This window comes from Folsomia candida, unplaced genomic scaffold (genome assembly GCF_002217175.1).
Source record: "Folsomia candida strain VU population unplaced genomic scaffold, ASM221717v1 Fcan01_Sc045, whole genome shotgun sequence".
Classification (NCBI taxonomy): domain Eukaryota; kingdom Metazoa; phylum Arthropoda; class Collembola; order Entomobryomorpha; family Isotomidae; genus Folsomia; species Folsomia candida.
This window is the reverse complement of record NW_019091237.1, coordinates 489,457-501,592: the sequence shown is the minus strand read 5'-3', so window position 1 is coordinate 501,592 and position 12,136 is coordinate 489,457. Positions and strand designations below refer to the sequence as shown.

Below are 12,136 nucleotides of genomic sequence, written 5' to 3'. Positions count from 1 at the left end.
AGCAGTGCAAGTAAGTAACCAGTTGCAAGGCGCGAGAAACTGCGCCCCACCGCAATAAGTACTTCATACGGTGCGCGGCTCGCACATTTCATGCACTTTCTTGCAGTTTCTTGCACCTCGCAATTCTTGCATGTAAGAAATGTAGCAAACCCGCAAATGTTAGGCAGATAAGCTCATTTTTTAGAGGAATGGATGAATTTTTAGTCCTGTTGAAGGAGTGGAGGTACAATGAAATGGATTAATGAATGGGTAAAAAGTAAAAAGGTTGCGTTGTTATCATTCATGTGGCTGCTCCGACTCGTTGATTAGATTGACAAGAAGTCTTGTCTTGACTGTCAAAAGAATGAGGAGGATGTCACAATATTGTTGTTGTGGTCGCGTCCCCCTATGCAAATTAGTTCGTTATGCATCCAGGCATGTGTGGGGGAACGAGATCATCGCCCTGTGGAGTTATTGATCTGAGGACAAGCCTTGTAAATTGGTAAATATTGCGTAATTTGCGTCCAGATCGTTTCATTTACTTGATGATCACGCCATTTATTAGTTTGGTTTATTGTAAATAAAAGTGAGGCGTGGGTTTTTTTTGTATTTCTTGGCGTGACGTGGATTGGACTGGTGGCATGCCCGGATTCGGGTATCGGAGAAAATCGGGGAATAGTTTCCTACATATGTATATTGTTTCCAGGAGAAGAAGTGTCTCTCTCTCAAGAGGATGGGGAAAGACACGTGTGAATTTATTAAGAATTTTTTGGTTAGTTGTAGATTTATTTCGAAAAGTGTAAATACATAATGAATTAAAGTTAGTAAGTGAAGTTTAAGGAATTTTATGCACGTGACTTTTCGGAATTTTATGTAAATTGACTTTGTGGTGCTAATAAAGAAAAGAATTAACTAAAATCCGACCTTAAGTGGCTTAAACTTGTTAATAAATAATAGTTAATTTATTATTCGAGCATCAAAAAATTTACCATGCAGTGATAAATATATAAATACATGCATGCATACGCGTAAATTAAGTTAAATTGTTCCCTAATTATTTTGCTACACGTGGAAAAAAGATGTTGAGAATTCAGTTAAAAATGAAATTTCCACCTGCACGAAAACTGGACCAGGATATATTTAACTAAATGTTACGGATTCTTCTCTGATACGGTATGTACGTTTTTATTACGTCATTGCTCTGCCAACAAAAAAAACGTGTGTCTCATTTTGTAAATAAGAACGTCATAATCGTCAAATAATGTCATAATATTTCCTGCGATTAATGTAAATACGAAAAATGGAAGAGTCAATAATAGATACATACGTAAATATTTAGTATTTATTTTTTATACTTGGAATAAATATGTCATTAAAATGAATCATCAAGGCAGGGTTTAAATGAAAAAAAAGTCATAAATGCAGCAGACTTTTAAGCCGATTCATGTACATACGTGTTGATTATTGTGTTTGGTTGGTTCTCGGAATTTGGAATGAAAATTCGTTACCTTTTTTTTAAAGCTGAGGGCATAAATTTTGTGTATCTTTTCATGACTCACGATATGTATTTATCATGCAGGACGCCGGAAAGGATTATTTATTTCGGGAATATGCATGAGTAATTAGTGCGATAAGCATAAATAATTATGTGGACGCATTTTGGACATTGACATTGACATTTTTGACATTTTGGATGTTAGTTACATTGACCTTATCAAGTTTAAATTGGACAGAAAATAAACCGAGCATGTCATAAATTTTGACATATTTGGCGTTTATTTTCCTCTCTCGAGACGTTTCGTTTTCGACCTGTTGTTGTCCATCCACGTCATTCACTCACTTTGTTATTGTCGGAAATAAGTATTGATGTATAGGAGAAGATTATTGTTTTTTTGAATTGAAGCTGCGTGACAAATGTCATGACATGAGCAGAGTGGGCAGAAAAATGGGAGCATAACAATATGTAGGTAGTAGTCCCTGGTGTAGTGTAATGACATGATAATAAATTCGTAATGAGCAGAGGGTGGATATGCTCAAACAAATTGAACCACAAAGAATCCACAGAGAATTGTAATCAAAAATAGAAATTTTGCGAAAATATGTTTTGTGTACATATTTCGTAAATATTTTGGCTGTTTAAAAAACATATCACAGTAATTTTGTTTTACATAATACATATATACATACACATCCGCCCTGTGATACATAATGGTACATACAAATTATGGGCTAATTCTTGCTCTCTGCACTACTTAGTCCATGGGTTGAGTAGATGGGTGGATGTATGTACATATGTATGCTGCATAATGAATACATAGTCATGCATCAGTCTTATGTGGATGGATAATGATATGACTGACATGGTAAGCTGATAATTAATGAGTTATTCGTGGCAGGATAAGCGAGGAGTAGGAGAGAGGAGAGGTTTGAAACTCATCGGATAATAATAATGACAGTCGGTCGGAGACTTGTTGTTCGTCACGCACGGGGTCGCAACAAATATTCAGAATGAGAATCTGGTTAGTCAGTAGTTGGTCAATGGTCCCCAGTTCATCAGCGTCCATGAGGCAGAGTACGTCACTCTTGTTAAAAAAACTGTATCATCACTGATTAAAAACGTATCGATTGATTGATTAATTGAGGATCGATTTCTGTTAACGTACTTATTTTTTTAATGGACCAGTTAATTATTTGATTTAATTGAGGACAAGTTCACTCGTGAGTGAGTGACGTTTGGTTGGATCAGATTCTTGGAAAAGGTGGCTAATTTTAGTGAGAAATGGGTATTTTTGTAGGGAGTGAGTGAATTATTTATAAATAGTTGGATTGTTATTGTTACGAGGTTTTTGAGACAATAATAGCGTCGACCGAGTCAAAATAGAAGGTTTCATGGTATGAAAATAAATATTTTTTGTTGCAAGTAGGTTCCGACTCGTGCAAGCAAATGTTTTTCATGCAATTATTTATTCATATTTGGACATTCGAGTTTTTTTCATGCAATTGTTTATCTACTTATTTCTTCATCGTATGTAATTTGTGATAAGTAAGAGCAGTGTATCGGGTGCAAGTATTTAACCAGTTGCAAGAAATAAGGGGGAGAAAGTGGTTTCTTGCAGGTGAATATTTTGACCTGGGAGAAATGTAACGTGCATGAAACTACGCCACCGCCGCTATGTTTTATACAGCGTGTGGCTGGATGGCACATATTTCTCACAGTTTCTTGCACCTCGCATGTCTTGCGTTGCTTCCTTTTCAGTGCAAGAAATGCGGAAAACCTGCAAGAAACGAGACACTGGGTACAATTGCATGAAATAACTGCATGAAAGTGGTTTTTTGCATGTGAAAATATTTTGACCTGCAAGAAATGTAAGGTGCAAGAAATGACGGCTGCCTGGTATAAATAAATAGTTCATACGGCTGGATGGCGCTTATTTCTTGCACTTTCTCCCAGTTTCGTGCATCTCGCATTTCTTGCATTTCTTGCTTTCCAAGTGCAAGAAATGTGACAAACCCGCAAAGAACGAAACACTGCGGCGTATAAAAGCATGCATTGCATAGGAGTTTAGTTGGAGGACGAATACAGATATTACGTATGGATGGATAATTTATTGATAGATAATTCGGGATCAATCTTCATTATTTTTTTCTTGTCCTTCTTCTCCTCCAAGTTTATCAAATATTTATATGTATTTCATTTTTGAATGAATGAATTAGAGAGAGAACGTCTGGATAAAAAAAATGAGACCATGACCCAAGCCTGGTTTAATGTTAGTTAGTTATCAATCCAAATCATGTATCCTGGTCATGACAGAAAAGCCATAATTTTATTTATCGACGAGACATGACTGATTGCAATTAATTATTTATTAGCACAGACTTTGTCCTATGCTAAATTTAGAATGTGTAGCAAAAATGCACTTTTATTTTTCGTGTGCTGTGCACCTCGTGGTTGTGAATTAATTGAATTTATTTTTGGTTTGACAGGTGCTAACCGCTCTAAAAAGTGATGAATTACTTGAAGTAGCGAAGAAATTGATGGATGGATGACGGAGCTATTTATTTATTTACATATTTGCCAAAAAGTGGAACAAATCGATGAAAAACTGCAACAATAATTCAACCCTGGACAGACATTTACTCGGAAAATGGTAGTTCGTTGTGGTCGAAATGGATGGGAAGTATAGCGTTTGGATCAACTTTTTAATACCAGAGAGGAACTGAGAATGGTGCGAGGAGTGTGATACGTACTGGAAATCAATCAAAAAGTGGTACTAACAAAGTTTACGGAGAGCTGAGGGGAATTTTAGTGGGGAGAGAGAAATGTCGTTAAGTATTGTGAACAATTTGCACGGGAGGGGCGGCGGTGGCGGTGGGGGTGGTGGGGGTAGTGCGAGTAAGGGAATATGGATGTCAACCGGGGTCAAGAAGACTGAGCTGGACGGAAAGGTCACCCGAGGTCAGAGCGACCTGGCCTCGTCCCCGCTCAATTTATCGGTGAGTGCGAGCTTGAAAATTAAAAACTGAGACATGTTTTGCCTTGATAATTTCTGCAAAAGTTTTTTTTGCACAAAATCCTGCACATTTTTCAAGCTGTACAAATGTTTAAATGGAGAAAAAGTGTACAAAAATGGGTAAATTTTCATGTGTATGTCGATTTTCGTACGAGAAACGTGCATGTGCATTTCTTAATTTCTGCAAAATTTTTTTTTGCAAAAAATCCTGCACATTTTTTTACACTGAATAACAAAATGTTTAAGCAGAGAAACTGTGCAAATTTGCATGTGCAATTCGATGTTCTTAATGAAGACGTGTGCATTTCTGGTTTCGTTAACTTAACTGAGGGGCAATTATTTAGTTAATTGTGTTGGATTATGCTACTTAAGAATCACAAGTATTGGTGTGACTGACATTTAACAATGTTGAGTTGTCTCGTGTGAATGGATTGGACGCGTGGATACGTAATTTGATAAGTGATCCTGATCTTTAGAGCTGAGAAATGTGAGACGAGTTTTGTTTCGCTTGAAATGGGAGATGTTCTCATGTACTGAATATTTTAATTAGTGCTGTCCACCGCAATTTGATCCTGCTGACGGTGCGGATCGGTGACCACGATTTGCACAGAGCTCCGGTCATAACGAGTGGAATGACATAAGACATGTTTAAATATGTAATGGGCGCAATCATGTCAATGCCTTGTTTGCAATTTAATTTAGCAAAGAAACAAATTTCAAAATGGAATCATGTCATAGTTTGCTGGATAAATGTTTTAAGAAATAATGGATAATAGGTGCATTCACGTCAACGTCTTATTCGCAATTGTAACCCATTTAGCAACACAAAAATTGCAAAATAGAATCAAACAATAATTTGCTTGGTGAATAAAAGTCTCATACTTTTCCAGCAAAAGTTTTGCGAAATTTGGCAAAATTTTGCAATTTATGTTGATATGCATGCTCAGTTTACGACATATTTAAGAAGCTTGTCGTAAGTAGAGTGCGGTGAATATTTTTATATCGCAAAATTATTTTGCAAAATTATTTGGAATGCAAAATTTGTAAGATGTGGTTGAATTGATTTCGCTTAAATCTCTTGAGCCATGAAAACTCGCAAAATAATTTGCATAAAGTCATAAATTTGCAAGAATGCACAATTTTCGGAAAGCTCGTCGTGAGTATGATCAAAATTTTTATTTCGCCAAATTGTTTCGCAAACTGCCTGCGAAATTTATAACGCATTATTTTTTGACGTGCATTCCCCGAATCTCATAAACCATGAAAGCTCATCAAATAGCTGGCATAATTTGGGAGGTGAGGATGCTTATCACGTTTAAATGGCATATCATCCCGTGATAATTGGACTTTTCAGGTGACAGCTAATTTGACAAGGTAAATAAAAAAGGTGATGAATTGGATGTCACTTTTTTCATTAAATGGTGAAATTCCCCCAGATAAATAATAATGAATTGACGTCACGCGACACGGATGAGGAGACAGCAGGGATAAGCAAAAAATAAAGTACATGATAATGGATTTATGTCTGTGCAAATATGTACATGTGTGCGAATATTTGGCAGTGTGCAGATATTATTATGAGGAGGAATGCTAATGTTTTAATTGTAGGTGAGGTGATTTGGGTACCTCATGAGCATAAAAGTACATATGGCGGATATGTAGTTATCAAATATTTAGCTAAAAGTTGTCATACATTTTCTATGAAAAAACGTAAAAAATAAGTATGAAATTTCAGATAGTTTTGCAAAATTATGGAGGATATGTATAGTAGTAATCAAATATTTAATTAAAAATGACGGCATACTGCTGAGAAACATAAAAAAGTATGCAATTTCGGATAGTGTTTTGCAAAATTACGGCGGATATGTAGTTGTCAAATATTTAATTAATATTTAGCAAAAAGACGCCATGCATTTTATACGAAAAAAATATGAAATTTCTGACATTTCTTGCCAAATTATTTTTATTATTAATTCAGATCCGCTTTTTGTAGTCCAATTTTGTTACCAAAAACATTTTTTGTAAATAAAATCGTGGAAATATTGATAGCTTTTTAAAGAAAATTAGGCGAAATATTTACATATTTTTCAAATAATGAGAGAAATATTTGCAAAGTAATTCATATTTAAGAAATAGTGAAAATATTTTGAAATTTTACTAACACACTAATTGAAATGTGACGTTCAGAGGTCGAAAAAGTCGACCATGCATAAATATCCGCTGTGTATTTATGACGATGATGATGATGACGATGACGATAACGCTGTACCTCTGCCAAAAATGTGAGCCATTTAGTCAGGATGAGGATGCCTTGGTTGCATCTGCATGGGTTTTCAGTTGTTGGCCCGATTTCAGGAGAAAAATCCGGGTTCTTGCATCCCATCCGAATCCACGTTTGAAAGTGGGAGCTCATTTTATTTGCCAATATTTGCAAATATTAATTATTGGCAAGTAATGAGTTTTTATCATTTGAATGTATTTCAGATGCTGTCCGACTGGGCCGGCGATGTGGTGAATGTCGAAGAGTTGACGGTGTTCGGAAGACCCTGGCAGTACCGTGGGGAGGGCAACGCCAATATTGTGATCGCCTTGCAGGACGTAAGTTATAGGAGGAGATTTGCGAAAATTTTTGAAAAATTCCCGAAATTTGCGAGATTTTGTACAACTTTGGTGGAAAATGATAGCATTTATTTCGCAAATTTACCCAGTAATTGGGCATGTTTTCATTTCGCAAGATTATTTCGCAAGATTATTTCGCAAACTTATCCTCGCTATTAAATTGCAAATAATCGATGGAAACTGAATTCAAAATTCAAATAGGATAACAGAACAGTTTGCGAAATCATATTTTGCGAATCTTGTCACAACAATTTTTTTTAGCCTGACAAGTTTGCTAAATAAAACCGAATTCAAGCATAACAGAACTGTTTGTATAGATCTGCTAAGTTTACGAAATCATAGCTTGCGAAGCCCTTAAATATTTTGAACTTGCCAAGTTTGATAAATGAGTTGCGAATTTGCGAAATAAGACGTTGTTCTGAGTAGATTCTGAATATGTAAATTAGTTTAATTTGTGGCCTTGATTATGTCCGTAGGATTTGCATGTGCTGCGTCTCTCGAAGGTGAAAGTGGGCGGAGATGGTGGCGACGAGGAGGAGGAGGGCTCCGTGGCGTTGCTGCACTCCCAACGACGCCGCGTTGAGAGGGAGGTGGCCTTCGCCAACTCCGTCTTCATCCCGCTCCTCGGCGTCGAGTACGTCGGTCACGTCCAGGCCGTCCATTTGACCCCCAAAACGATACAGAAACTGAACACGGCATTGCTCAAATTGCGCCCAGGTGAGGAGGAAATGCAGCATGTTCTTAACACGTGTTCTCAGAATGGATGTTTCCCAGCGTACATGCGATCCGATTTTGAGCAAAGTGGTCACGATCTCCTAATGCGCACCTTTCACAGAGATGCAGATATTTTCATCTGTTTTCTGCAGATGGATTTGCATACGTGTATTTGCATATTGGTCTGTACTTATTTGCATCCAAAGTGGAAAAACGCGCAGAAAATTTGGACAGTGTAAAATTTGTCGACCTGAAGACGCGTTTTCTCCTCTTCGGATGCAAATATCTCGGAAAAACGTATCCGTTATGAGAACGTGCCTTTGGCAAGTTTCATACTAATTAAATTTGTACTTGTATGACGCTAATTTCCTCAAAATCTGAGTGCATATGTTGTGAATTGTGGGTTATTTTTTAATAGTTTAAATTTTTTGGTTGATTTTTAATAAAAAAAATCTCGAGGTTGATATCTTCGGAAATTGAAAGAACGTGCATTTAGCACGTGTTAAACAAGTGTTAAATGCTTGCCTACAAATTTGTGGATAATTTGAAGGTGTGGATAACCAATTTTTTGTCCTATATAGTTTATCGTCTGCATAAAGAGTTGCGGATCCCGTTTGCGACTGCGCACCGTGATTTTGCCCGTATCCACCCCTACCCGTCGACCAGGACGGATTACTGTGTCGAAATAAAACCGAAACAAGGCTGGTGGCCGAAACACTTGAAGCATGCCAAACTCTGCACCTATTGTCTCAACCAGTTCCTCAAGGTATGCCGAAAATTCGCACAGTTTTCTATAGTTTTTAAGATTTCCGCACTTGTAGAAAAACAAGTAGAAAAACTGTAGAGGCTTAATTTGAAATTTCCATGCAAAATTTTGGACAAAAAAATGTGCGACTTTGTTTGTCACGTGGATTTTTATGATTGTCATTATAATATTTTACTAATTTGCATAGCTGGAACGGTCGAAAATTGCGAGTCGTACGGCGTACTGTCCACTCGATTTGTTTTCGGGGAATCCGGACGTAAGTAAAATAATACGTGCGGAAATGTTGTATTTGGGCATTTGACATTTATTTTTTTGTATCCTTTATAGCGAATGATACGTGCAATTTTCGCCTTAATTTCCAACCCACAAAATAATCTAAGACTTTTTCGCGTAAGTGACAAAAATATTTGGGTTTTTTGCAAATGAAAATCTGCAAATTTTTATATATAATTATTCAGGACGGACTTTTAGTCTACGGAGAAAACGTGGTTGGAGGCGAAACCCTGCATGAAGTCTTGTCCGAGTGGATCCTTCAAGACAAAGAAAAATCACCTTATCTGCCCATTGACAATGATAATAGGTTAGTTACCGAGTCGGATAATACCCGGGTATTTATTTTCCTTGACGTAGGACTCCAAATAATTCATCGCCTAAACTATCAAAATCGACAAATTTTTTATTGTTTCTCAGCTCTGGAAATTTATTTTAAAATTCTGGACGACAAATTTGTAGAGCAGGTCGTTCCCAATCTTTTAAGAATATACATTCCAGATTTTGACACTTTTTGCGGAGGAGATCTCAGCGTTTAAGAAGCCTTCAGAAAAATTAGAACTCGTCGAAACTGTCTTAAAAAACTCAACGCCATTCCATTAATCAACTCACTGACTACAAATTTGTAGTCCAGAATTTTAAAATAAATTCCCAGAGCAGAGAAATCATTAAAAATGTGCTGATTTTTCCGATAAGTCATCTTATCATATGCTAATCCCCCAAATATTTCATGCAGCCTGCTCCTCTCGAACTTCGTCTTTCTCCTCTGCACCGCCCTCCTCAAACCGAAACGGACCACCCCATTTTCCTCCGTGAGTCGCGAATTCGACCGGATGAAGACCAATCTCGCCAAAGCGCTGGAAGAAACCACCCTCCTCCCGCCCCCCTCGTGCCCCTCGGCCTGCGAGGAGAACGACGTCCCCCCTCCACTCCTCCCGGAAGGCTGCATTCTCTCCAGAATCCTGGACATCCAGCGGATGGCGGACGTCGAAGGGGGCGTCGAAGCCGTGTACGCGCTGCACTCGCGCGTCTGCCCGGTCCACTCGGACCAAGATGACGACGCGACCACGGGGTCGCCATGTGACCAGCACGTGATCGAGAATTTGGGCGATATTGAGAAGAAGAAGAAGAAGAAAAAGGGGGAGGAGCTTGGAGCTTCGTCCTCCTCGTCGTCCGAGAATGACGACGTGTTCTTCGAAATGGACGTGCATTCTAATTCGTCCTCCTCGTTGGACAGGTCCTCCTCCCACCGGAAGAAGAAGAAGACGAATGCGCACGAGGACATGGTCAGTGAAGAGTCGGAAACGTCGGGGCTCGAGTCGCTGTCGCAGGAAGAGGATGATGACGACGAGGACGAGGTGGATGACGAGGTGGATGACGAGGGGGAGGAAGATGTAAGTTAATTGGAGATATGTTTAAATGATTGATAATACGGTTTGACGGCGAAAGACGACAAATGTTCGCCAAAATTGAAGAACAATTATCATGAAAGTGGCGAAATTATTGCTACATTTGACGAAACAAATATAAATTTCGCATTTATTCATGTCAAATGTTTCAAAATTAAAATAAATTCTGTATTATTAGATAATTTGGATAAGTTGTAAGAAGTTAAGCCTTGTAGTCCGGAGCGATATAATATAATAGTCATTTTCGCCAAATATGCCAATTTTTTCGTCAATAGATACTCTAAAAACCTTGTGCTAAAAATACTGTAGAATGAATGAATTTTTTCGCTAAATGAGGCTGTTTTTGCGAATTTTTTTCGCCAAACTGTCCGATTTCTTTCTGAATTTACACGATCTGATTTTGCGTCCATTTATTTTTTTTGCTAGAAGTACGAGGACGCAGAAGATGAGGAGGTGACGATGCGGGAGGAGCAATGTGGTAGTGGACGCGGTCCTTGTCCAGGACCCGGCTGCACGTCCGTGGAAAAGTGGCTGGACGACTTGGACAGGGACAAAGTGCAGCGCAGTTTGAGTGACAAGGAGCTCGCCGACATAGAATCGTACCTCGTCGCAGCGACGGCTAAAGACTGCTCCATCATGGTCACTTTCTCACCCATCTTTGGGGACAGGTACATATTTATTTAGAAAAATGTGCAGTGTTGTATCGGGTGGGAGTAAGTAACTACCTGCAAGAAATAACGGGGAGAAAGTGGTTTCTTGCAGGTGAATATTTTGACCTGTGAGAAATGCAAGACGCAAAAGAAACGACGCCCAGCCGCGGTAAATAGTTCATACGGCGCGTGACTAGATGGCACATATTTCTCCCACTTTCTCCCAGTTTCTTGCACCTCCCATTTCTTGTATTTCTTCCTTCCCAGAACAACAAATGTAGCAAATGAAACCCTGAAAATATGACGACTTAAAAGTGAAATGATGATATCTAAATGTTCCGAATTTTGCATATGTCCAGGGCCCGTGCGAGGACGTTATCGGAAGCGGAGGCGGACTCGATCTCGACCCTTTACTCGCCGACGTCGCCCTCCATCTCGAACTACGAGGAGAGCGACCTCATCCTCCAAGACTTGCACGGCACCTTCCACCGCGTCCGCATCGGCGTCGCGGACCTCGACCCCAAACCCATCTCCTGCATCGTCAAGCACTACTTGAGAGACGTCGACATGCTCGCGGACTTTAGCGCCTACAAGAAAAGGAGGAGGAGGATGGGGGGAGGGGAGGAAAGCGGGTGAATTTAAATTATGAGTTGGATTGACCAAAGCGTTAGTTAGTGAAGGTGATGAAATGAAAAATATGGTGCCCTCCGGCCGGCCAGACGAATAAATGAAAAGTAATAATTTTTGTGATACTAAATAATACTGGGAACATTATTATGATTTTATGTCAAATAACGGGGAAAAAAAAAAAAAAATATTATAAAATTGAAATGAAATGGAAAATTTGGAAACGTTTCCTGAAGCTTCATTTATATATTTACGGCACGTGGTCACCTGCAAAATCTGCCAGGTACAATTTTTATCTCAAAAATTTTTTAAAATTCAAAACAAATTTCAAATTTTTAACAAGCATCATTTAATTTTCATGAAATGCCATCATTTGAACGTCTTACACCGACGCCGAAGTACCGCAGAAATTTGCATACAATAAACGCAAGCATTTATTAATTAATTAAATATTTAGAAAAATTGCAATATTACTGTATCATTTGTACTTCTATGATTTTTGTCCATTTTTCCGGATTTTTTGAAAGTGTTATTAAAGCATTTTTCTGCAGGTATTTTTTTACCAGCAGAATCATTGGTACATAAATAATA

At 38.3% G+C, this 12,136-nt stretch overlaps 1 protein-coding gene across 3 annotated transcripts; it reads left to right on the top strand.

Annotated features, from left to right (window-relative positions):
* Positions 1 to 684: 684 nt before the first annotated feature.
* On the top strand, positions 685 to 12,136 carry LOC110861830. 3 transcript variants are annotated; one of them, XM_022110968.2, is made up of 11 exons: positions 685 to 1,152; positions 3,964 to 4,473; positions 6,975 to 7,088; positions 7,586 to 7,826; positions 8,405 to 8,589; positions 8,777 to 8,845; positions 8,917 to 8,979; positions 9,048 to 9,169; positions 9,596 to 10,253; positions 10,695 to 10,936; positions 11,278 to 12,136. In XM_022110968.2, exons 2-11 carry the CDS (start codon positions 4,300 to 4,302, stop codon positions 11,552 to 11,554), a joined length of 2,145 nt encoding a protein of 714 aa, XP_021966660.1. In that variant the 5' UTR covers positions 685 to 1,152; positions 3,964 to 4,299; the 3' UTR covers positions 11,555 to 12,136. The 3 variants fall into 3 exon arrangements, with proteins under 3 accessions (XP_021966660.1, XP_035700877.1, XP_021966659.1); XM_035844984.1 differs by lacking the exon at positions 685 to 1,152 and adding an exon at positions 2,418 to 2,551; XM_022110967.2 differs by lacking the exon at positions 685 to 1,152 and adding an exon at positions 2,439 to 2,871.